Below are 25,121 nucleotides of genomic sequence, written 5' to 3'. Positions count from 1 at the left end.
AAATACCATAGTTAGATCTATTAGACTACTAAAGTAGTGCAAGCATAGGTTTGCTTTTGTAAGATAAGGAGTGAGTTCATAAAAAATCTACATTATTCTAATTTATTAGCTAGGAATTAAAAAGCAAAGTATTCCCTGCATTATCTTATCCGTGACATATGGAAAGTCAGTGAAATAATCTCATAATATTGCATCTTTTGACTGAACATGAGAAGAGGTCAAACATAACTTACTAGAATACAGGACCACTTTTTGAAAGTTTAGGTGAGGAGCTGGCATTGAGGTAACAAACCTTCCCGTTGACATGGGCACTTGGGATTAGTCAGCTATAATCACCACAGCTTTCAACTTGTTTATTATCTTACATTCAGTATGAACCTAAAATACAAAGAGTCATTCTGCAGGGCCCGACGGGCCTACCAAGCAGCTCACAGAAAGGGGGCAAAAAGACGATTTTGTCCCCACCTAAAATACAAAGAGTCGTTCTACAAGGCCCGACGGGCCTATCGAGTGGCTCACGGAAAGGGGGCAAAAAGACGATTTTACCCCTGCCCACTTTGCAAATTTGCAAAGCGGGCCACTGCCCCCCCCCCCCCTCTCTGCTCTACGAGTCTCCCCTGCCATGGCCACCGCCTCGCCTCTCCGCCGTGCCTCGCTGCAGTCGCCTCGCCTCGCCTCCGTCGCCTCTCTGCCATCGCCGCCTCGCCTCGCCGACTGTCGATGCAACGACTGTCGGTGAGGCGAGGTGGCGATGGCAGAGAGGCGACGGAGGCGAGGCCAGGTGACTGCAGCGAGGTGCGGCGGAGAGGCGAGGCGGCGGCCATGGAAGGGGAGACGCGCAAAGCAGGGGGGGAATCCATGGGAGGGGGAGGGAGAGAGCAGGTCATGGGGGCAAAATCGTCTTTTTGCCCCCTTTCGGTAAACCGGTCGGTAAGCCCGTCAGGCTTTCTAGCATTTTCCAAATACAAATGACAAAGAAGACCTTGCAATCACAAGCCTGGACTAAAAGTGAAAATATACTACCTTCCCTTCAACATGCATTCCCACCAGATGCAACTTTGTCTTCATCCCAAAACCCAATCTATTTCTCAGTTTCACAGAAAGCACTGCACTCATATCAGCTGCAGTCCGAAAATTCATTCCCAACTCCAAAGCCTACAGTTTAACAATTATTAAAATTGTCTTGGCCATAAAACAGATTACAAGCTGAGATGACACATTATTGACAACAACCCACAAGGATGAAGACAGCAAGTCATACCAAGTGGTCATCAGCATTGGATTGGTGGAGGACCCTCATGTCTGTAAACACAGGAGGTGATCGTCCCATATATAGATGCCGAAGAATGGCTTCTCTCTGTATACATGCCAACATAATTCTGAGTTCATTGATAGGCTGACAATCGGAATTAATCAGCACATCCAATCAAACTTTATAAGAGATAAAAAATAATAAACCAATATAGTTACTAAATGCACAAGACTGTTAACAGGCTCTAAAACATCTTAGTTATGAAAATTTCATATGTAGACATGATACATGATAATGAACACGTCTGTAAAACTATAAAAAAGCAGACAAATCCCCTAAAACCGAAGCTCTGTCAATTTTCTAATTCGTCAAAAGAATCCTTTCAAATTCTTTTAATTAAAATATAAAAAATTAACCAAGGTGTAACTGCATGTGAAGAGCAAGGATGTGAAGTACTAGTTAAATTAAGAGTCCATGTTTCACTTCAATACAATGTAGCACATTCCCAATCAAGCTGCACAACTGAAACACATTTCCATTAGAACACACAAGAAATCTTCATCTTCATCAGACAAAACCAAGATCCACTGTCTCTAAAACAAAGAGAAACCTTTGTGCAAAGTCATAGGCAGTGGAAAAAGTATACAAAATGACTTCAAATCATCTCTCTCTCTCTATATGTTTGCATGTACACATAAAATTTAGAAACAATATTCTGCCTTTACAGTGGATAATGATCACTAATACAAGATGATTTGATAAGCATTGCAGATTTTGTACTGAAAAATGAAATTGTTCCTCTGTTGATTCACGTTTTGTACTTTCGACAAGTTGGAGCACTTCTTCATTTATTAATTTTTCCTAGTTTTCTTTTTTGTTCAATGTTCACCGTTTGTCAATCCCCATCAGTTTATCAAAATCAACAATAATTTATATAACAATAGTCTGTGGTCTCAAACTATTTTAGTCCATTAAATCTAAAGGTACATTTTAATCTGGATTTTTTAATCTTTTCTAATGTATGTGTTCATGACTGAATGATGCTTTCTGTATGTGGTTCAGTGTGGATTTATAGAGAATTTTTCTATTGATACAGAATTGGTTTTCTTTTATTATATCAGGTTCTGGTTCCTTCCTATTTTTTTGGCTTCTGGTTGCAGTGGATTTGAAGGATGATTCTGTTCATTTGCAGTTATTCAGATTTAATTATTTTCCTCACAGTGAGTAAAATTCACTAATTATTTATCACAAAACTGCAAATGTTCACAAAAGTAGTTTGAAGAGTGACTGAAGTATCAGTTATTGCCAAAACTGCAGAATCTCTTAATCTGTTTTTTCTCCATCATTTTCAGCTCAGGCTGGTTGCCAAATACGAATTCCACAAATAATCTTCTTATTTATCTATACAATTTTTGTTCTAACAGATCTCATTTGCTCTGTATGTTGGTGTGAACGTCACATTCTTGTAAAATCACTTGACAGCATTTACTTAGGGAATACATCATTAACTTATTCGCAAAGAAAATTTTGAAAAATTAAAGCAAGTGATTTTGTTAACAGATTTTAAATTCAAATTTTTTTAACTTTTATCATAATAATTTTGATGAGAGAATATCCACTGATAGTGGGTCCCCGCCAAGTGGCCAGCTCTCAGGGCTCCAGTTGGCCCTCAGACCCCACAACTTGTGAAACCAGCTGAAGAGACACTGAACCACCTCTTTTCAAATCCATGTAGGCTGTTAAAGACAAAAGCCCAGTGAAGCCCAACAGTGAACAGATTGCCATTCCTCAACTCTTTCCTAAAATGGCAAGACTTATCTTTGCTGCGCCAGTAGAGATGGGGTCCAGCAGAGATCGGAGATCTCTCTTTGAAAAGAGGGATTCCCTCAACCTAAAAGATGATTTGAGGTCCTGGGGTATAAAAGCCCTTCAATCACATCCTAATGGAGAGATTTTCAACTGTCTTATTCGGTCTTTATTATTCTCTCATTGCTGTTTATTTTTGGTGAAATAGCTTCCGTCTTTTGGGTCCATGAATGAATTATACCTTAGGTATTGGAGGGCCCCTCAGGGATCCACAGACAATTCCAACTGCTGGTCTTTTGCAGTGTCCACATCAGGAGGCAAATGGATGAAAGCAAGCACCACACCAAATTGCATCCACTGCAACCTGAGAGATTATACCTGATCCAACGGTATTCTTGGCTGATGCAGTTTTCTGTGTCATTACATTTATACACACACATCGTGTGTGCCATAATTTCTAGTTTATTATTATGCAGGAATATAGATATTATGGTCCAAAAATGTTGCTCAATGTGAGATTTGTGAACCAAATGGTGTATCAGCAGAGTACAGAATCAAATAGAAAATATCCACAAATGGTCTACAGGAACAAATACAGATTAATAAAGGGCCTCCTCAAAGACAAACACACTCTTGACAAGAAAAATACATTAAAGAAAGCAATTAATAGAATTAAAGGGTTAGATTCATACCACAGTCCATGGTTTGAACTTGTGCAAGAACCAAGGTATTATAGGTACTAGAATTTTCTGTGAAACAATATGCTCCATACAAAGAGGCCAAATCTTTTCTACCACATGGTTCAACCATCTGACAGTTTCAGAATCAGCAAGTACCTTAAGAAAACAAAAGTAAAAGTTTATCTATAAAAGTGAAAGAGGAAATAAATTCACATAAGGATCAAAATCAAGAACATACACACAGGGTGAGGGACAGAGAATTCCAAATAGATGGAAAGAAAAAATAATACCCCAAATGGACAAAAATGGAACATATAAACCACAAGGAACCAAAAGAATTGTCCCATACACAACAATAGCCAATTCATTCAGTTTCACACCCTATAAAAAAGCTAGATTGGGAAAGGCATCTGCCTATCTGGGCCCTAGTCACCACAGAAACATGATATTCAAATTCAAGTACCTCAGTCAAACTAGAGCAGACAAATTAAGCAAAGAATCTAAACAGAAGAATTAGAAAACGAAATTTACTCGTCTCTGATTCGAGCGCCTTCTTTCCTGGAACCTCAGTTTTCTCCGAAGCCGCATCACATACCGCTCGTGGACCTTACAGAAACATAAACCGAAAATGCGGATTAACGGCTATTCTTTCACAATCTAAAACACACGCAAGTCATTTAGGAACACGAACTGCTTTACCAGATAGAGGTAGATCAGAGAAAGGAAGAAGACGAGAGGGTGGCGACAGTTGAAGAAGGAAGAAAGGAACCAAATCAGAAGAAGCACAATGCAGAGGTGATGCAAAATTGAAGCCTCCAAAAGGCCCATTTCCTTGCTCTTCTCTCCTCTCCTCTCCTCTCCTCTCCTATCAAAGATCAGCAAACCAAAGTATTCATTTTCTCTCTGGCTTTCACTGGGGTTCTGATCGATCGGAAGAAGGAATAAGCTACTCCAACCGATTCGCCATACATGGCGTAGAGAGCACAGTTTGGAAAGACAATTGCATCGAGTTCGAGCAGCGTCGCAATTCACAGAAAATCCAAAGGAATCGAAGCGAAATCTGAAATCACCTCCGGCACCAACAACTTTTTGCATCCCATCTCAAAATAAACACTTTTAATCTCACATTAAAAATAGTGGAAATGGCAAAAAGTAACCACTATTTAAACATAAAATTCCTTTCTATCCTCTTTTTAAAAAAAAAACGTTTCTGTACTTTCAAACAAACTAATTACATAATATAGCCACTTTGTCAGATTCAACCATTAGTTTATTTAAAAAGTTAGAAAGAAATAAAAAATAAACACAATAATAGTCAAATACTAAAATACCCCTCACCCGCTCATTACCCATTTCACCCATCCACTTCATCTCTCTCACTAAGCAACTGCCCGCCGCCGTCGTGACAGCCACTCGCCGCCGCCGCCGTGACAGCCACTCGCCGCCGCCGCCGTGACAGCCACTTGACCGCCGACATCAATCTCATCTTGGCTAAACAAGGTTAGAGTTTCTTTGTTGATTTTAATGAATAAGATGCTGTAAATGGTCGCCGACGACAAAGCTTCATCGGCGACCATGGAGATCGACCGGGCTTCGTCGCGAACGAAGACCCACGGTCGGGCTTCGTTCGCGACGAAGCCCGCTGTGCCCAACGGGCTTCGTCTTTGGGGCTTCGTTGCAGACGAAGCCCGATCGGGCTTCGTCTGCAACGAGCCCCCTGCATCTCGACAAAGCTCGATCGAGCTTCGTCTGCAAACGAAGCTCGATCGAGCTTCGTCTGCAGACGAAGCCCGTTCGGGCTTCCTGAATCGAAGCCCGATCGGGCTTCGTCTAGAAGAAGACGCTTCGTCTTCGTCTAGACGAAGCCCGCTAGGGCTTCGATTCAGGAAGCCCGATCGGGCTTCGTCTGCAAACGAAGCCCGATCGGGCTTCCTGAATCGAAGCCCTAGCGGGCTTCGTCTAGACGAAGACGAAGCGTCTTCTTCTAGACGAAGCCCGATCGGGCTTCGATTCAGGAAGCCCGAACGGGCTTCGTCTGCAGACGAAGCTCGATCGAGCTTCGTTGCAGGAAGCCCGAACGGGCTTCGTCTGAAACGAAGCTAGCTTCGTTTCAGACGAAGCCCGTTCGGGCTTCCTGCAACGAAGCCCGATCGAGCTTCGGCTTCGTTGCAGTGAGACGAAGCCCTTCGGGCTTCCTGAATCGAAGCCCGATCGGGCTTCGTCTAGAAGAAGACGCTTCGTCTTCGTCTAGACGAAGCCCGCTACGGCTTCGATTCAGGAAGCCCGATCGGGCTTCGTTTGGAGACGAAGCCCGATCGGGCTTCGTTTGCAGACGAAGCCCGATCGGGCTTCGTTTGCAGACGAAGCCCGATCGGGCTTCGTCTCACTGCAACGAAGCCCAATGGGCCGCGACCAAGCCCACAGCCCAATCGGGCTCTCTCGACCGTTGGGCCCCAGCTCGATTATCTCTGCCCAACGAAGCTCGATTAGGTTTGGGTTGTGATGATCTGGCTGCGACAATTGGGCTTCTTCTTCTTTTACTTCTGTTTTTACATGGTCACTGTCTAAGACAATTGTTGTTTTTTTTTTTTTTTTTCCTTACAGATGGCTGAACAACAAACTATAAAATTTACTTATGTTCATACTCATCGAATATTACCGCCCGGAATGCGAGTTACTACTCATTGTGGGATCAAACACCTTGAGGCGATGCGTCGTGCTCTAGACCGATACAAGTTATTAGATAGATTCCTACAGGGCCCATTAGGACATTTCTTAAAGATGCCTTTGTCTCTCCATTTGACTGCACCACAATTGATATATCATGTTCTACTTAGGGAGGTGACATTTCCAGGTGCCCACCACGATGAGATGTGGTTCGAGATTGGTGGCACACCATATAGGTACGGGAGGCAGGAGTTCATACTTATTAGTGGACTCCGATTTGGGGCTATTGATAGGGAAAGCCTTGAACCGAAACCTATTGAGCCGGAGAGTTTACGTGCTCGACTATTTCCACAACATAAGAAGGGGGTGACTGGAGACGACCTTGAATTACTTATTAGTACCAGAGAGGACATGGTTTCAGAGGATGCCCTGAAACTGATTTACATTGCTGTGGTCGATATGTTTTTGTTGGGCCAGGATGAGCGCGGGCATGTGGATGATTTCTTGTGGACTATGGCTGAAGATTTACAAGCATTTGAGATGTTCCCTTGGGGTACGTATGTCTACAGTAAGAGTCAACATTACATCCGATTGGCCACGAAAGAAAGAAAATTGACTGGTGAAGGTGGGAAGAAAATCAACCTTTATGGTTTTGTATGGGCGTTTCAGGTACTCTTTCCTTATTGTATATGATTTGTCTATAATAACTAAATGTTTGTTTTGTTTTTTAATTTTTATTTTTATTTTTATTTTGCTCTTTACAGTGGTGGTTGATCGAAACGTTCCCATGGATTCAGAATAAATGGGCCGTTAGACTGTCTGATGCAGACATTCCAAGATGTAGAAAATGGCTATCAAAAAAAAGGCCGCAGATAAAAAATTACGACGATTGTCTTAGGAAGGAAGTAAGTGTGCAACTTACCTCTAAATTTTGTTTATTTTTAAATCATATCTATCTAAATAATACAATTTTGCAGGCACGAGGATCGAGTCCGACTCTTGAGCCCACTGATGATGAGCGGGAAACGAATTTTTGGAGATCTTTTAACCCTCAACACTCGGTTGGGGTCGATGTCTATAAATTTGGGGGCGGAGGGGGTGAAGAGGAGGAAGAGAATGGCGGGGATGAGGACGAGGACGAGGACGGGGATGAGGATAAGGCGAGTAGGATACATTTAGATGAGAAGGGAAAGGAAGAGAATGGGGAGGAGAAGAATAAGGAGAAGGCAAGATTCCCTGATAGTTCGCACCACGGACAATACGAGGTAGGGATATGATTTTTATTTAATAATGGTTTTAATTTATATTTTTTGTAATTGTTTATATATTTTTTATAGGAGGGAAAGGAGGAGAAGGATAAGGAGAAGGCAAGATTCTCTGATAGTTCGCACCACGGACAATACAAGGTAGGGGTATGATTTTTATTTAATAATGGTTTTAATTTATATTTTTTGTAATTATTTATATATTTTTTATAGGAGGGAAAGGGGGAGAAGGATAAGGAGGAGGTAAGATTCGTTGATAGTTCGCACCACGGCCAATATGAGGTAGGGGTATGATTTTTATTATCATAATGGTTTTATATTTTTTTTAATTATTTATATTTTTTTTGTTTGCCTTTTGTAGATCACCGAGATGCTGAAACAAACTCTAGATATGTTGCGGAGAATAGATGGGGAAATGAGTCAGGTGAGGACACAATTGTTGAGACTAGAGAGGGCGCAGGAATCACTAGAGAGGGGGCAAGCAGCACTAGAGAGGGGTCAGGCAGCACTATGTGCTCATCTACGCATCCCGCATATTTCCCCAGATCACAGCGATAATGTTCATGAGCAGTCCCAGGGTGATGATCAGGTAGATCCTGATCATCACGATGAGGACCAGGCATCTACATCTAGAGTAAATTCCAAATTTACTTTTATATGTTTTACTTTATTCTAAAATACTATTTTGTAACGGTTAGGTTTTGTTCAGTTACAGGAGGAGGAAGTGGTTAGGGTCGACAGGCGACCTATGCGAGATAGATTGCCATCGCAGTTTCGTCGTCCACCCTTCACCGATCCAACAAAATATAAAAGGAGAAAGAAGGATGCTACTTTGGAGGGGTCGGACGTGGACCCGATGCCGCCGGTACTAGACCCAATGCCGCCGGACATAGAGACAGTGCCCCCTGAGGGTTATATTGAGTTCATAGGTTCTAATGAAAATATTAGGTAAGTAACAATATTTACATTTTTTCTATTTGCATAAACAATATATTCTTACTCTTATTTTTCTTGGTTGTTGTAGTCTTCACACCGGTTTCATTCTTAACCTAACACCGGATGACCTCCGAAACATAGAGAATGAGGCCAACTGGTTGGAGGGTTACCATATCGATAGTTACATGTGTTGCCTGAGACGTATACAGTCTCGACGTCAATATGACACAAACTACGCTATCATGTCAACTTCGTTTTTTGTGAGTTTGCACTACTTTTTTTTTTTTTTTGCATCTTAATTTAATCTATGACCAATATTTTTATTTTATTTTATTTTATTTTATTTTTCAGGCATCCATGGTAAGATTTTGGGAACAGGAGTACGGGGGCAATAGGAGGGTTTTTGTGCCTTCTATCGCATCTGTTCCAGAAGAGTGGACCGGTTTCGTTGACGGGCGCATTGACGGAAGTCTCCCTTGGTGGGCAGTCGATTATGTAAGTCTTAATTCATTCTATTTATTTATTTATTTATTTATTTATTTATTTCTGTACGATTGACATATTAAAATAAAATACAGGTGTTGCTCCCTTGTAATGTAGCAAATTCTCATTGGTTTCTCTTAAAGATTTGCTTGAAAGATAGGAGAATTGTCATATATGACTCCAATTCCATAAATGAAGATAGTCGTAGGAGCAGGGTCGAAGCTATACAACCACTTGTGAGTTTGTTACCCATTCTACTAAAGAAAGCTGCATATTATGAACATGTAACTGCAACTGCGACGCTAGACAGAGATTGGGAAGTGGAGAATACTGATCCTCAGAAGTTGCCTCAACAACCGGATGGGTAAATTAATTTAAATTATATTACAGGGTCAATTTTCATGAAAATATGGTTATGTTACCAATGTGTGTTATGTCTGATACAGGGCCAGCTGCGGGTGCTACGTTATCAAATATGTCGAGGACATACTGAGGCATAATGAGGATCACTGGCATATGCACCCAACTGTGGATGTCCGTACCCTCCGAAGACAGATTGGAATATTTTTGTATAGACATAGCACGGTAGTATACTTGTAGATCAATAGATTAGAAGATTCTTTGTTTTGTGTTTTTATTTTCATCTAGTTCAAATGTTGTATATTTTTGTATAAGTATAGCAAATAGCAAATTGTATATTGCTCACTTGATGAAATGTGGTTTGTGGTGTTGTTGATGGTAAGGGATAAGTGGTTGTGGTGGCAGTATGTTGTTGGGAAGAGAGACTGAGTCTCTAATGTTGTGATGGTAAATATTGTCATGTTATTATGTTGTTGAACATAGAGACTGAGTCTCTAATGCAGGTTCAATGTCCAAGAAACAAGGGAGACTCTGTCGAAATTTTTAAATTACACTTATGGGGTAATTTGAAGATCATTACAACATGTTGATCCAATGTTAGTAGTTAGAACAATTCATCATGTATTTGTTGTGCATTCTACCTTTAACTAACTTGAACAACGTAACAAGAGATCATTTTAGTGTTAGTGGAACCCATAGATTGAGAGGAAAAATGAAAAACTTGGAAATGACTAACTTTGTAGTTGTTCCTCACACAAAGTGAAAAATAATGACTTTGTTGTGATATATACATTTGGGTTTACCCAAATAACATTAAAAGACATCATTTTAGTGGTAATGGAATATATTAATTTGAAGAAAAATCAAGAAAAATAAAAAAAAATCATTTTCGGGCTTCGTGGGCCACAAAGCCCGATGGCCGGGTTTCGTGGGCCACAAAACCCGATGGCCGGGTTTCGTGGCCCACAAAACCCGATGGCCGGGTTTGGTGGCCCACAAAGCCCGATTTTTTTTTTTTTTTTTTTTTTTGCAATTGAATTTTTTTTTAAGTTTCCCACTAGTATAGTCTCAAATAACACTGATTGTTAAGAAATTACACTCTAATTTTTTAACAAGTTTATTATCATAGCGTTATTATCTTGCTTTGTCCAATATTATTAGAAGCAATTGATCATGTGTTGGTTGTGTTGATGGTGGATGGACATCCTCACACAAAGTGAAAAATAATGACTTTGTTGTGATATATACATTTGGGTTTACCCAAATAACATTAAAAGACATCATTTTAGTGGTAATGGAATATATTAATTTGAAGAAAAATTAAGAAAAATAAAAAAAAATCATTTTCGGGCTTCGTGGGCCACAAAGCCCGATGGCCGGGTTTCGTGGGCCACAAAACCCGATGGCCGGGTTTCGTGGCCCACAAAACCCGATGGCCGGGTTTTGGTGGCCCACAAAGCCCGATTTTTTTTTTTTTTTTTTTTTTTTTGCAATTGAATTTTTTTTTAAGTTTCCCACTAGTATAGTCTCAAATAACACTGATTGTTAAGAAATTACACTCTAATTTTTTAACAAGTTTATTATCATAGCGTTATTATCTTGCTTTGTCCAATATTATTAGAAGCAATTGATCATGTGTTGGTTGTGTTGATGGTGGATGGACATCCTCACACAAAGTGAAAAATAATGACTTTGTTGTGATATATACATTTGGGTTTACCCAAATAACATTAAAAGACATCATTTTAGTGGTAATGGAATATATTAATTTGAAGAAAAATCAAGAAAAATAAAAAAAAATCATTTTCGGGCTTCGTGGGCCACAAAGCCCGATGGCCGGGTTTCGTGGGCCACAAAACCCGATGGCCGGGTTTCGTGGCCCACAAAACCCGATGGCCGGGTTTTGGTGGCCCACAAAGCCCGATTTTTTTTTTTTTTTTTTTTTTGCAATTGAATTTTTTTTTAAGTTTCCCACTAGTATAGTCTCAAATAACACTGATTGTTAAGAAATTACACTCTAATTTTTTAGCAAGTTTATTATCATAGCGTTATTATCTTGCTTTGTCCAATATTATTAGAAGCAATTGATCATGTGTTGGTTGTGTTGATGGTGGATGGACATCCTCACACAAAGTGAAAAATAATGACTTTGTTGTGATATATACATTTGGGTTTACCCAAATAACATTAAAAGACATCATTTTAGTGGTAATGGAATATATTAATTTGAAGAAAAATCAAGAAAAATAAAAAAAAATCATTTTCGGGCTTCGTGGGCCACAAAGCCCGATGGCCGGGTTTCGTGGCCCACAAAACCCGATGGCCGGGTTTTGGTGGCCCACAAAGCCCGATTTTTTTTTTTTTTTTTTTTTTTTTGCAATTGAATTTTTTTTTAAGTTTCCCACTAGTATAGTCTCAAATAACACTGATTGTTAAGAAATTACACTCTAATTTTTTAGCAAGTTTATTATCATAGCGTTATTATCTTGCTTTGTCCAATATTATTAGAAGCAATTGATCATGTGTTGGTTGTGTTGATGGTGGATGGACATCCTCACACAAAGTGAAAAATAATGACTTTGTTATGATATATACATTTGGGTTTATCCAAATAACATTAAAAGACATCATTTTAGTGGTAATGGAATATATTAATTTGAAGAAAAATCAAGAAAAATAAAAAAAAATCATTTTCGGGCTTCGTGGGCCACAAAGCCCGATGGCCGGGTTTCGTGGGCCACAAAGCCCGATGGCCGGGTTTTGGTGGCCCACAAAGCCCGATTTTTTTTTTTTTTTTGCAATTAAATTTTTTTTGAAGTTTCCCACTAGTATAGTCTCAAATAATAGTGATTGTTAAGAAATTACACTTTAATTTTTTAGCAAGTTTATCATTGCATCATTTTGGTGCTATTGAAACTGCATTATATACTCAGTTCTTTGCTCAACAACATACTACAACACAAGCTGTCAATTAAATTAATTATTATGAGTTTAGATGAAGGAAATTGAAAGATTACAAATATGAATAAATCTCAATTTCAAAGATTAATGTAAAAAATAATATTCATTTCTGAACCCCCGACAAAAAGATATTTGATTGATGTTGTCATCCTTTTTGTATCGTGCCAGTGATTTTTGAGCATTGCTGAAACACAAAGGATATATATGGTCAGTAAAAATTCCATTAACACTTTGCGAGTAAAAACATTTTTTTTTTCACAAACGATCTAACAACTATTGATAACATATGTGATAACATTATATCATACCTGAATGAGTCAATGTCTATTGATTGTTTTCATCATTGACAATATTATCATCACTTGGAATTGACAACTGTATAGGGCACCGACGACGAGTGTGTCCAGTCTCTTTGCAAATGCTGCATTTCCGGCTTGCCCTTGCAGAGGCCCTAGCAGCGTCCCTGGATTCCGGAGTAGTGGCTGTGCTCGACTCTCCAATGGAGGAAGTCCATTCATTAGGGCAACCAAGACTGTTGTGTCCTAGTTCACCGCATTTTCCACATTTTTTTCTTCGACGAGCTTCCCCCATGGAAGGAATTCGACCATTTCTCGGTCTACCCGGTTGTCGTCTTTGCACAGGTGGGAGTATAACTATCTGTCTGACGTACGTTGGAAGAACCCAAGCGGCCTTGTTAGGGAGAGGATTGATGGGAAGTGCATATGCGCGTCTGACCCAATCTGCAGTGTAATATGAATGGCAAAGCATATGGTAGTGCACCCTCATGAAACTGTCGCATAAGGCAAAGAAACACATAGTGTTAACATATCACACTAAATTACAAACATAATACGCAAATAAAAGTCAAACCATGATACCTGCTAGCAGCAATTGCATGAAGACATGGCATTTGATCAATGTCCCACTTGCGACAACTGCATGTACTCGCAACAATGTCAACTATCCCATCGCCTTCCTTTGCATGTTGCACGAGGTATTTGTTCCCTTGTATTATAGGAACTACACGACATCCTCGGTCTAATGTTTTGGCATGCGCCAAGTTAACATGTGCCACTGCAGCGGAGGTCACAATGGTTTCGAGTCTGGCAGCTGCAGCACGTCTATCACTAAACCATTTCTGAAGCATATGTCTCAAAAATTCATGTGCACTTGTTATAGGCAACCGACGTGCTTTCATCATGCATTTATTGAGAGACTCGGCAATGTTGGTGGTCATCATGGAATATCTTCTTCTTGGACAATATGCACGTGACCACTTTTTCGGTCCTGCTTCCATCAATGTCAGATGAGTCTGAGGATGCATCGATTGTATTTCTGCCAAGTATGTATCACACTCTATTGTGGTGTAACTGTATGCTGCAAGGTAGAATGCAGTCATCACATCTTTTCGCTGTCTACAACGTTTCTTCAAGTTTTGCTTAAGGTGGAAGAAACAAAAGACATGTGGGACAGAAGGGAAGACATGACTCATCGCATTCGCAATGCTTTGGTGACGATCAGAAACAATGACTAAATCTTCTCGCACTCCGATAGCCTCTCTCAATTTCGTCAAAAACCATATCCATGATCTGTCAGACTCACCATCTCCAAATCCAAAAGCGATGGGATAAATCATTTCCTCCCCATCTTTGCAAGTTGCAACGAATATCACCCCTTTGTGTTCACCTTTCAAATGTGTGGCATCAACGGCAACAACCGGTCTTATGTAAGACCGAAAACCATGAAGGCAAGCTCCGAGTGCAAAAAATGAATATAAAAAATAATTATTTTCATCTGTCTCTATTGCCGTGATACTGCCAGGATTTGTTTCTTTTAACATGTGAAAATATGAGGGTAGTTGCTGATATGATTCATCTGGATTACCATAAGTAAGTCTCTTTGCATGTTGTAAAGACCTCCAAGCTTTAGTGTACATAATCTGCACACCATGTTGTTCCAGCAACTCCCCCATTAGCATTCTAGGTGTATATTCACTACTCGCCACTCTTTCAGAAAACAAACTTCCGATGACAATAGCCTTCACACTTCGAAAATGTGAATCGTATACGTCCGGAGTACACGTGTGACTCGGCATAAATTTCACCACATGCCAAAACGAACAACCAGGTCTACATCTTGCACGAAGCATAAATTTGCAGTTCACATCCTTGCAACCAGCCTCAAATCGAATTGTGCACGAACGTCTGACTCGATAGTCCATCTTCACATCAACACAATATTGTCCAAATGCCAAAATTAGTTCCTGTTTACTTTTAAAGAGTGCACCCATGTGTAAAAGATCACCTTGGTATGGAATAGACACTTCAGGTCTTGTTTCCTCAATTGCATAATTTTCTACACCAGGAACGATCCAGTTTCTTTGTAAATGGTTGTCCTCAAATTGTGAACCTGAAAATCTTACTTCTGGGTACTCCGGACTCACTTCTCTTTCATCACCACCATCATCACTATTATCACCATCGCTATCGTCACTATTATTATCAGTTTCATTATCACAATCATCATCCGTATGTGGAGCGTCATCTGACAAACCACCCATACCATATGTACCAAAATCATCATTTTGCAGTGGACTACGTGCGGATGTAAATGGAATGGCACCTGAATCTTGATTACCACCACTACGTAGGTTACAAACTCCAATATCTTTACAAATCATATCAACATACATCACTTTATATTTTCTGTCATCGCACATAATAAACCTAACACCGTAGTCGTCCTTTATAGGAAACTTGGTAGCTGGAAGTTCGCTTGAGTGTTCCGTTACAAAATGAATGGTGATGTCGTACCTTGTTTTATCAATTCCCGTTACTGTGTACACAATCTCAACCAATTGAGTAAAAGTCGTATTTTTGTAGATTCCCGCACACATCCTATTACCCCCAATATACTTATTATCATTCCATTCCCCGTTCCACACGATGACCAACTGCACTAAATCCATTGCTACAAGATTGAAAGGAGTAAAAAATTAGTCTTACCATTACCATGGATGCAACGGACCCACACACACCCAAATCGGGTTCATTTCCTTATTAAATCAAGTCATAACTATAAGTAAGTAAGTTTATTTGTTTTTTGAGATTTGTATTTTATTTTCTTTTTCTAAAGAGATGATTTGTACAATTAAACATGATTTTTGACTTATAAACCAACAACCAAGTTATGATAATTTTTCATATGTAATTTAAGAAAAATATTTAAAAATTTTATGAAAAACATTGGAGGATTTTAACATAACACATTGAGGCACAAATGCTTAAAAAGTTAAATTTTGTTAAATAATATGATAAAATTAAATATATTATATTAAATTATATTATTTTACTCATATATAATATTAAATTATTTAACAAAATACTCATATTATTTTAAAAAATAATATATATAAAAACCATATCAGGTTTGTAGGCAACAAAAATCATAATCGGGCTTAGTTTCGGAACAAAGCCCGATCGGGCTTAGTGGGGGAACAAAGCCCGATCGGGCTTTGTTACCGATCGGGCTTTGTTCCCCCACAAAGCCCGATCGGGCTTTGTTCCCCCACAAAGCCCTATCGGGCTTTGTTCCGAAACTAAGCCCGATCAACTATTATCGCCCACAAAACCCATAAACGATGTGCAGTTTTGAAATTTTTTTTTTTTCACCCGAATTAGAGCAGATTTGGAATGATATCTATCAAAATATGTTCTGCTCACAACTACAATCATTCTACACAACCTTAATAAGCAATGTGAACACAAAAATTATTTTAAAAAAATAAAACAAATACAAATCGAATAGATACCTTGAGATTGGGTGAAATTATTTGTTGGAGAGAAAGAAAGAAACTTATTGAATGGGACTTCAGTGAGGTCGCTGCAATTGATAAAGAAGATTGAATGACCCAACAAGCAAAAAGATTGAATGTATGAAGAATGACTGAGTTTGGATAGTTTGACAATGGAGAGAAAGAGAGTAACGTGAATGTGGGAAGAGGAGAGAGAAGAAAGGTTATATGAAAGAGATAAGGATATTTTGGTAAATGAGGCTAAGGACAGTAGGGTTTTCTATTTTAAAATCTCATTAAGGGTATTTTTGGTATTTTACATAAAAGTGGCTATAGAGTGTAATTAGTTTGTTTGAATAGTTAAAAACGTTTTTTTTCTATGAAAAGTACAAAAAAGATTTTATACATTTGACTTTGGTCAAATATGAATTCGCCCCTTAAAAATATAACTCATTTGGACTCTTCTCCGTCCAACAAAGAATGAGGGTTTTTTAAACACTTTTTACAAAATTCATCCACACACTAACAAAAATTAACTAACTAATCGCGGATACAAAGAGAGAAGTAGTCGGTTCAAAGTCTAAGAGATCATCTCGTCCAGGGGCGGCCCTGCTGGGCATAGGCTGTCTAGGCAGCCGCTTAGGCCCATTCATCCAACAATTTTTAATATTTTTTTGGATGATTTTATGAAAGTTTATAAATTAATATTTAAATTATTTAATAATTATCATAATTTAAATTATTTTATCGGTTATCATAATCTTAAATTATTTTATTTTTATCAATCAAATAATTATTAATATTATTTTCATAAATTATTTTATTTTTTATTTAACAACAAAATATTTCAATAAATAAAAAATTAAAAATAATTGTAGGAGATGCCCCTCCTCTTTTCCTTGACCAAATCCCCAAATCTCCAAAGTCCAAAACCCCCATTGTCTTTATCTCCCTCTCACATACTCCTCTCTTCGTCGTTTCTAGCCAGGCGATCATCGCTATTCGTCAGTCGTCGTTAGTAGAAGGCCACTGTTCTGTTTAGGTATGCACTACTATGTAATCTACTATTCAAATTTGAAAATTTTGTTTGACTTTTCTTCCTCCTACTTCTAAATTTTACAGTTAAAAATGGAGAAAATGGGAGACATCAAAAATTATTTTTAACGAAGAAACAAGTACACACTAAGTTCTTAAAATTTTTGGTAGTGGTGGATCTAAGGTTGTTTTGTGGGCGATGGGAAATTATGGAAAGTGTAATTAATTTCTTTTATTTTTGCATGGTTGTGTTCTTTTGTTAATTTGTTTTGCAGATTTCAATTTAAATATAAAATTTAAGCAAGTTCTATTGTTCCTCAATTACATTTGAATTTGATATTGTATTAATTTTCATATTTGAATTGATTTATTATGTTTATTAGAAAATATTTATTGATTTACATCTAAAAATGCTAAAAGAGTAAATTTAAAGTGAAATATTATGAATTTTAAATTATTATTGTGGTAACTTTGAATGTTTTTATTTAGTAAAAAAAAAATATTCGTATTCGTTATATGTAATTTTATTTTTAAATATAAAGAGCTCCATATATAATTTCACTTGGAGTTCCTAAAATCTCATGGCCAATCCTTACGTAGCGACACATGTCAAATTAAAAATATTATTTGAATGATAGAAAAAAATTAGATTAATATTTTTATTAAATTATTTTAATAACTTTCTTTTTAGTTTGCCATTGATGTCTCACTTAGATTTTTTAATCAAAAACTATATACTTAGATAACAATTAGTGCTAACAAATATATTAACAATTGGGTGACATTTAGGTTGAATCCAAGTTTATTGGGTGACATTTGGTGGCAACAATTTATTTTTTAAGTTTTTTAAATAAAATTTTAACTAGAATAAGTCTTGATGCAGTGGTAAAGTTATTTAAAAAATTAGTGTTTATTTAGAAATCAAAAGTTCAAATCTTATTAATGTACTTAATTTTTTTGTACGTAAAATATATTAAGGGTATTTTAGGAAAATATTTTATTGAAAAGCTTTCATAATTCCAAAATAGTTTTGTGATAAATCTCTAATTAATTCCATTTATATGTTTATTTTAATAAATTTTAGTTAATAATGCACTTAAAGATGCACACATGGAAACTGGGACTTGGTCCAACTCCCACGCTTCACCTTCCCTGAAATGCGTGGCAAACTCTGTAGTCCTTTCACAAAAACATTAGAAGTGGAGTTAGTTGTTTTTTAGGTGAATCTCGAGATCGTGCTAATTTAATTATCTTTTCCTTCACGATAAAATAGCAAAGTCAAGGTAGTTGTTATGATCATTATTTTTTTTTAGGTTACTTTGTTTCATAGTAAAATGTCATTTTAGGAATGGAAGAGTATGGTGAAAAATGAATAGCTTGAGTATTGCATGAATCATAATACCAGGCGGAATACAAGAGATCAAATAAATAAGAAGAGAATGCAGTTCAACTATGGGAGGATCCCTTATGCTACTATTTTCAATAGTCCGCCTAGAAGAGCCAATATATTTTTCCTAAATCCCTAAATTAAGAGTGAAAAAGGATTGGTACAAACATCTTAACCTTTCAAAAGAGACGTGCGAACGCTAGTTAGTCCTAAGACCTCGAATTCCCACATTCTAGCATGCATTATGCCAATTAGTCCATCCCCAACTTTAGCTAAGAAGTTGAGTAATTTTTTTTAAAAAAAAATAATAGAATAAAGAAATAAATTGTTTATATCCTGTATCGATTATACGATCACTCTATCAATAGGTTAATTCTCTCTGACCCCCTGAAGAAAAAAAAACTCTAACTTAAACAAAATCCTCATTAGCCAATCATGAAGCGGGCGCACAAGCGCCTAAGCTAAAAGATTGGCGATTGGTTTTTGCTTGATTGAGGGCTTGTTGGCCTCTTTTTTAGGAAAAGAATGGGGTGGAAGACAAATAAAAGAGTTTTAGAGTTTGCCATAACATCATTTGTCTTTGAAGCTGTCTTATTCTAGCCATAGCATTAATAGAGGGCTTTCCGTTCACACAATAAAACATGTGCATTTAGAAAAGTTGACTTGCCATGAAAAGACATGTCTCTTATGATCCAATTGTTAGAACGGGAGATGCTATGGCACACACTAAGAGGGGGGTGAATTGGTTATTTAAAAAAAAAAAACTTTTTAATACAGGTTGAAGTTTTAATGATTTAAAACGTGAAGCATATAAAATGACAAATGTGAATCAAGTGAGGAATTAAGGAATGCTTGGAAAGATAAAGATGATTTAAAGAACACAAGCACACAAGAACACCAAGATTTATAGTGGTTTGGCTTAACCCAAGCCTAATCCACTACCTTAGCTCTTCACTAAGGATTTTTCAAACCATCCACTAAAACCCCCTACTTAAACCAAGTAGGTCATCTAGTCCGAGACTAAGAATTACAAAACCTCCCACTCAAATGGGCCCTCTAGCTATACAAGTTAGGAAAACAAGAAATATATAGTTGGAGAGAATCTAAGAGATGAATCTCTTAGTTATAATGTCTCTCGAAAATGATACAAGGCTTAAATGAATGTAAACAAATTAAGATCACAGCCTTGAAGAGAGAAAATTGAAGCACAGTGAATGTAAATAGAAACGAGTGTAAAATGTAAGCTCAATTCAATTCATTCCCGTCCATTTTTTTTCTCTTGATCATCTATGACATGTATATATAAGTGTCCCACGAAGTTGAAGAGAAATATAGCCGTTTGGAGCCGTTGGGATTTGAAAAAATAGCCGTTGGAGCTTTCTGCAAAAAGAAATAGTCGACAGAAGAAATATATAGTTGACTATTTTTACAACTAAAGCAAGAAATAGTCGACAGACAAAACGAATAGTCGACTATTTTATAACACAAAATTTCAATAGTCGACAGACACATTCTAATAGTCGACAGATGCTGAGATATGAAGAAATTTTTGAATTTCATGAACAAAAATAGTCGACAGATCAGAAGGCATAGTCGACTATTTTTACTCGATAGTCGACAGATGCTAAAATAGTCGACATATGCTTAAATAGTCGATAGAACATAAAAAATAGTCGACTATTTTGAAGTATAGTCAACAGAATGATCCTGATAGTCGACTATTCTATAGAAAAACTTGAATTTTCAATACATCCTTATTCGATTCTTTAAAAACTCATTTTGATTATCTTTAAAGCAAGTTGAGATTATCAAAAGTATGATTTGAAACAAATTATTCTTAACAAATCAATCTTTCATCCATACTCAATATTTCTTCTATAAGTTTTCATATCTTGCTTCAAAACTTATATACTAAAAATTCATTTTCTCATTCATATAATCCACATAGTAGAAATTGATTTTCATATAGTCATTTATCAAAACCATTCATTACCAAGAGATATTAGATATCAAAATACTAGGAGATAGTTTTCTAAAATGAACATTCTTTCAAAAACATGTTCTAGTTGGTCTTTTGCCTTAGAATTATTTTGACCAACGATTTTAAGGAGATTCTTTTTAGATCTTAAAACTTGTTTATGCTAATCTCCAAATAATATAAAAGATCATAGATCATTTTAACAAAGCACTTTGAAATTGATTTTTGTTTCCAAACCATATGCTTTGATTGAGAAAAAAAATACATTTAAAATTTTTCATCATCAAAACTAAACACAAGAGTAAAATATCACCAATTTGTGGGTTGGCTTAAAATGGTTTCGAACATAGTAGCGAGCCTCCTTTTCTTATTGGCCACAATACATTTAACTTAGTTAGCACCACAAGTTTGTAGAATCCCTAAATCCCTTTAAAATTTACAATTTGGAACATTTTAACCCTTGTAGTTATATTTTTGATCGAGAACCCCTTTTGACATAATTTTTTGCTCAAAAAATTAGATTATACATGCTAGAAAAGGAAAATGACCATAATACCTTAATTAATCTTAAATAATTATGCACATTTATATTATTCCAAATCAATTAAAAATAAAATGCCAAACTTGCTGTTAAATAAAAGAAAGTGTCACTAATTGATGATTAGAAAGGAAAAAATAGAGAAAAATTGAGAAAATATAACTACCAACCTTGATCAAACCCAAGACCCCAAATAAAATCCTAATTTACCTCTAAAAAAAATCTAAAAACTAATCAATTCATAACTTAAAGTGAAATCCAATTCATTTTTGAATTATATAAACAAATTAGACTCCGATGAATCTTCATATTGATGAAGAAAAATAATCTTTAAATAATTGAATTTTTTATTGATTTTTTTGTTCCTTTCAATAAATATAGTTTTTTTTTTAAATTTCAATCATTGAATTTTCTTTTTTTTCCTCAATAAATATAATTTTAATCAAATTTTTAAATATTATATTCGTGTCTTTAATTTTAAGAATAAGAAACTATTTTGCTTCTCGACAACAATCATGGTCAAAGATTGCTATAAATTTCTTTCGACTCCACTTTCCTTCCTTTAAGGGTAAAATTGGTATTTTAGCTTTAATTGATTTGTAATAATTGAATTGTATGTAATTCTTTAAAATTAAATGTGACATTGCAGTCATTTTCTTTATTCGATATGGAAATCTAATTTGTTTTAAATGAAAAATGATATTAAAGAAAGTCTTCGACCAAAAATAAAACTATAGAAAGATTGAATATTCAAAATTATAAACTTGGGGGGGTGTTAATAGATTTTAGCCATAAATTTTCACGTAACTCTTATGTCTATATGCCTCAATTATAAATATTTTCTACATATTTTAATTTTAAATAAAATTAATTAAGACCTACTCCAATTAACCAATTAGATCCCTAGTTATGATAGAAATACACAATTAGTTTTAGGGAAGAGTAAAAGTTTGATTTACCCAAACTAACCTAAGCGAACTGATTGAACTTTGCCAGTTTAGTTCAATTTTTTTCTTGCATCAGTTCCAGTTTAGTTCGTTTAATTTTTTCCAAAAATTTAGATCGCATTCTCTTTATTGTTTTCAAGTTATTTTTAGTTTTTGATTTTATAAAATAATGAAAACGCGTTCTTTTTATTATTTTTAAAAATATATTTTTGAAAACAAAAAAATTATAAAGAAAACTCAAAACAATAAAAAGACAAAAAGTTGTTTTGAGTGTTTTTATCCAAAACAAACTCTAAACTCAAAATATATTTATTTATTCATATTTTATTATTATAATGGAAAAAAAATATTACAAAATTCATTGACCTTAAAATGTATATATTTTTTTAATAATATATTAACATTAAATAATTTTAATTTACTGAATAATCAAATTTATTGAATAAAATATCATTAAAAAATTATTTTCAAAATTTCAAAGAGACGCATTTTCTAATTTTCTATTTTGAGAAATAGTTTTTCAAAATGACAAAGAAAACATGTTTTTAATTTTTTAAAAACAAACTATTAAAACAGAAAACTAAAAATGAATTCAAAACTCAAAACTGAAAATTAAAAAATAATAAGAACGCAGTCTTAGTTTTTTATTTGATTTTTTAGTTAGAACAACTGAACTAATTGAACCGACTGAACTTTAAAATGAAGTTATTTTGGTGTTTATAAAACGATATCATTTTCTTCGATTTTATTTATCTTTTATCGGTTATTTCAGGCTTTTTACGTTTCTTCAGTTTAATCAGTTCGGTTCAGTTTATACGTTTCGGGTTCTATTTTTTTTGTTATCAGTTAGTTCGATTTTTTGGGTTAATCGATCAGTTCGATTCGATTTTGCTCCCTGGTTCAATTTAATTAATTAGTGGATTTTGGTTCTAAATCGACCATTTACACACCGCTAATTAGTTTAGTCTATTTTTCACATTGAATTTGAATTATTTTTGGATAATTTTAGATAAAAATTACAAAATATTCAAATAAAATCACATATTTGTGAGCACCTTAGTGTAACGCCATTCTGATTAAAATTTTGTATGATTCTTAAATTATTGAAATGAGTTTACAAAATAACCTTGTTTATATCTAACTTATTTTCATAGAATTATCAAACTTAAGATGAGATTTTTTTTTCCCAAAAAGGGTATGAAGCTAAATCATGTCTATCTCATCTCTGAACCTAAAGAGACTAAGAAATATTTTGTTGTTGAATGACATATTTGCCCCACCTTATACTTAATTCATCAAGACATATTAACAACGTTATATATCCTCTTAATATTATGAAGTGAGACCAATTAAACATAAAAAGAACTATAAATTGAACCCATAATCTCAAATTCAAGGTGCATGTCTTCAAATTTTCAAATCATCTTTGGATCTTTGTAGTAAATTATCCATTCAATGGGTATACCAACTCCTTTTTGGTTAAGATAAAGTTAGAATTTTAAAGAATACTTTAGGTGAAGTCTACCCCATTGCCCAACATACCGACACATTGGTGGGTGATTGACGACATTATCTTATGAGACTTGGGTGGCATAATCTCATCTCATTTTTTTAAATCTTTAGGTAGCATTTGTTAAGATGAGTAAGATAAAATTATATCAAAATAAGATTGTATCAAAATAAGGTTGTAATACTTTTTAGACTAAGATATGAAAAGATTAAGATAATATTGAAAAATATTCTAAGATTTTTATTAAATTATTTGTTAAAATTTTTAGAATACATTGGATGACATATGCTTCATTTTTTCTTATCTATAAGAACTAAAATATGTTTATTTTGAGAAAAAAAATATAAATATATCTAAAAAAATTTAGATAAAAAATCATGTGATTTCTTTTTTAAAAGTCGTCAAATAAATTTTTTTTATCTATATTTTAATTAACAAACCCTATCTGTCACCAAATTTGAGGAGTAGGTTTGCGATGGCTTTATGGTGGGGCAGTGACATTAATATATAAAAATTCTGACTTCTAATACTTTTAGGTCTCAATTTTATTAATATATTATTACTACTGAAGTTGATGCATCGTTAAAGCAGTAGTTGAGATGTACAAAATTAAGATATATATATATATATTTTGGGTGTAAGTATGATTTCATTAAAACAAAAAATTCGAAGCATTTATAGGTTAAAATAAAGTATGTCCTGAGACTCACAAGGAAGATTAAAAAAGACAAAGTTTATATTAACCCATAAAAAATGTATCTCCAAACAAACCCTAAAAAATAATTTACAACTATATACAGATATCAAAGAATGTCTTCAAATAACCCCCTTTCAAAAAATACAAACTTTCAATCATCAAATATCATATATATATATATATATATAATCTTAAAGCTTATTGCTCAAGCAAATGCATCAATGATCTCATGTTCTCAGTGTATCCCTTTGCATATTCTAATACTTTATTTTGGTGATTTTTTTTTATAGAGTTTTCAAGCTTTTGACCAATTTGCATATTCTAATACTTGTAAGTTCAATTTAGTTTTTTTTCTTATATTGGTCCGATTCAATTAATTTTTTTTAAAAGGTTAGTTTTAAGTTTTTGATTCAGTTGTTTGGTTGGAAGAATAGAACTAACTGAACCTACTAAACTTTAGAACGATATTTGTTTTGATGTTGATAAAATAACGTCATTTTTTTTTTAGTTTTGTGTATTTTTTTATCAATTATTTCAGTTGTCTTCGATTTTTTGGCATTTTTTCGATTTGATTCGATTTATACGATTTGAGTTTGATTTTTTTGATTATCTATTAATTTGATTTTTTGAGTAAATTGGTTGGTTTGGTTTGATTTTGCTCATCGATATAGTTTAATCGATTAGTAAATTTTTATCAGTTTAGCCTCATTTGCACACCCCTATATAGACTCACATAAGAAATTATAATATTTCAAAATCAAGTAATCAACATAAAAACATATATAATATTTGCATTTTTGCACATTTTTGGACCAATAAATGATTA

The 25,121-nt window shown here is 35.2% G+C and overlaps 3 protein-coding genes across 5 annotated transcripts in view; 1 reads left to right on the top strand and 2 right to left on the bottom strand.

Moving 5' to 3' along the window:
- The window catches only part of LOC127811564 (C2 domain-containing protein At1g53590-like), a 38,487-nt gene extending 33,619 nt beyond the window's left edge, over nucleotides 1–4,868 (bottom strand). The window contains exons 1-5 of one of the 2 annotated variants that reach the window (XM_052351541.1): nucleotides 4,438–4,868; nucleotides 4,270–4,344; nucleotides 3,751–3,894; nucleotides 1,262–1,357; nucleotides 1,024–1,155 (exon numbers count right to left, since the gene is read on the bottom strand). In XM_052351541.1, the coding sequence (XP_052207501.1) occupies nucleotides 1,024–1,155; nucleotides 1,262–1,357; nucleotides 3,751–3,894; nucleotides 4,270–4,344; nucleotides 4,438–4,833 (843 nt within the window). In that variant the 5' untranslated portion in view covers nucleotides 4,834–4,868. The remainder of the gene's footprint in view (nucleotides 1–1,023; nucleotides 1,156–1,261; nucleotides 1,358–3,750; nucleotides 3,895–4,269; nucleotides 4,345–4,437) is intronic. The other variant, XM_052351542.1, reaches the window with a different exon arrangement.
- A 1,489-nt stretch (nucleotides 4,869–6,357) lies between these two features.
- On the top strand, nucleotides 6,358–9,971 carry LOC127812001 (uncharacterized). 2 transcript variants are annotated; one of them, XM_052352241.1, is made up of 11 exons: nucleotides 6,358–7,074; nucleotides 7,170–7,310; nucleotides 7,383–7,670; nucleotides 7,743–7,811; nucleotides 7,884–7,952; nucleotides 8,032–8,304; nucleotides 8,380–8,618; nucleotides 8,695–8,866; nucleotides 8,958–9,101; nucleotides 9,185–9,453; nucleotides 9,536–9,971. In XM_052352241.1, the coding sequence occupies exons 1-11, from the start codon at nucleotides 6,406–6,408 to the stop codon at nucleotides 9,687–9,689; spliced, it is 2,487 nt and encodes an 828-aa protein (XP_052208201.1). In that variant the 5' UTR covers nucleotides 6,358–6,405; the 3' UTR covers nucleotides 9,690–9,971. The 2 variants fall into 2 exon arrangements, with proteins under 2 accessions (XP_052208201.1, XP_052208200.1); XM_052352240.1 differs by having other exon boundaries at nucleotides 7,170–7,670.
- A 2,556-nt stretch (nucleotides 9,972–12,527) lies between these two features.
- LOC127812023 (uncharacterized) lies at nucleotides 12,528–15,094 on the bottom strand. Its single transcript, XM_052352280.1, has 3 exons — nucleotides 13,289–15,094; nucleotides 12,719–13,200; nucleotides 12,528–12,594 (listed from the first exon to the last, which is right to left on the bottom strand). Exons 1-2 carry the CDS (start codon nucleotides 15,088–15,090, stop codon nucleotides 12,735–12,737), a joined length of 2,268 nt encoding a protein of 755 aa, XP_052208240.1. The 5' UTR covers nucleotides 15,091–15,094; the 3' UTR covers nucleotides 12,528–12,594; nucleotides 12,719–12,734.
- Nucleotides 15,095–25,121: the final 10,027 nt, after the last annotated feature.

This window comes from Diospyros lotus, chromosome 10, assembly GCF_014633365.1.
Source record: "Diospyros lotus cultivar Yz01 chromosome 10, ASM1463336v1, whole genome shotgun sequence".
In the NCBI taxonomy this organism is placed as follows: domain Eukaryota; kingdom Viridiplantae; phylum Streptophyta; class Magnoliopsida; order Ericales; family Ebenaceae; genus Diospyros; species Diospyros lotus.
This window is presented reverse-complemented; position numbering and strand designations above follow the sequence as displayed.

Bases quoted from the DNA above. Each gene is read 5' to 3' on its own strand.
- LOC127812001 (XM_052352240.1), top strand. From the start codon at position 6,406: ATGCGAGTTACTACTCATTGTGGGATCAAACACCTTGAGGCGATGCGT. The intron at 7,075-7,169 runs GTACTCTTTCCT...TGCTCTTTACAG, and splicing joins GTTTTGTATGGGCGTTTCAG to TGGTGGTTGATCGAAACGTT. The intron at 8,867-8,957 runs GTGAGTTTGCAC...TTTATTTTTCAG, and splicing joins TCATGTCAACTTCGTTTTTT to GCATCCATGGTAAGATTTTG.
- LOC127812023 (XM_052352280.1), bottom strand. From the start codon at position 15,090: ATGATTTGTAAAGATATTGGAGTTTGTAACCTACGTAGTGGTGGTAAT. The intron at 13,201-13,288 runs GTATCATGGTTT...CTTATGCGACAG, and splicing joins CATGCAATTGCTGCTAGCAG to TTTCATGAGGGTGCACTACC.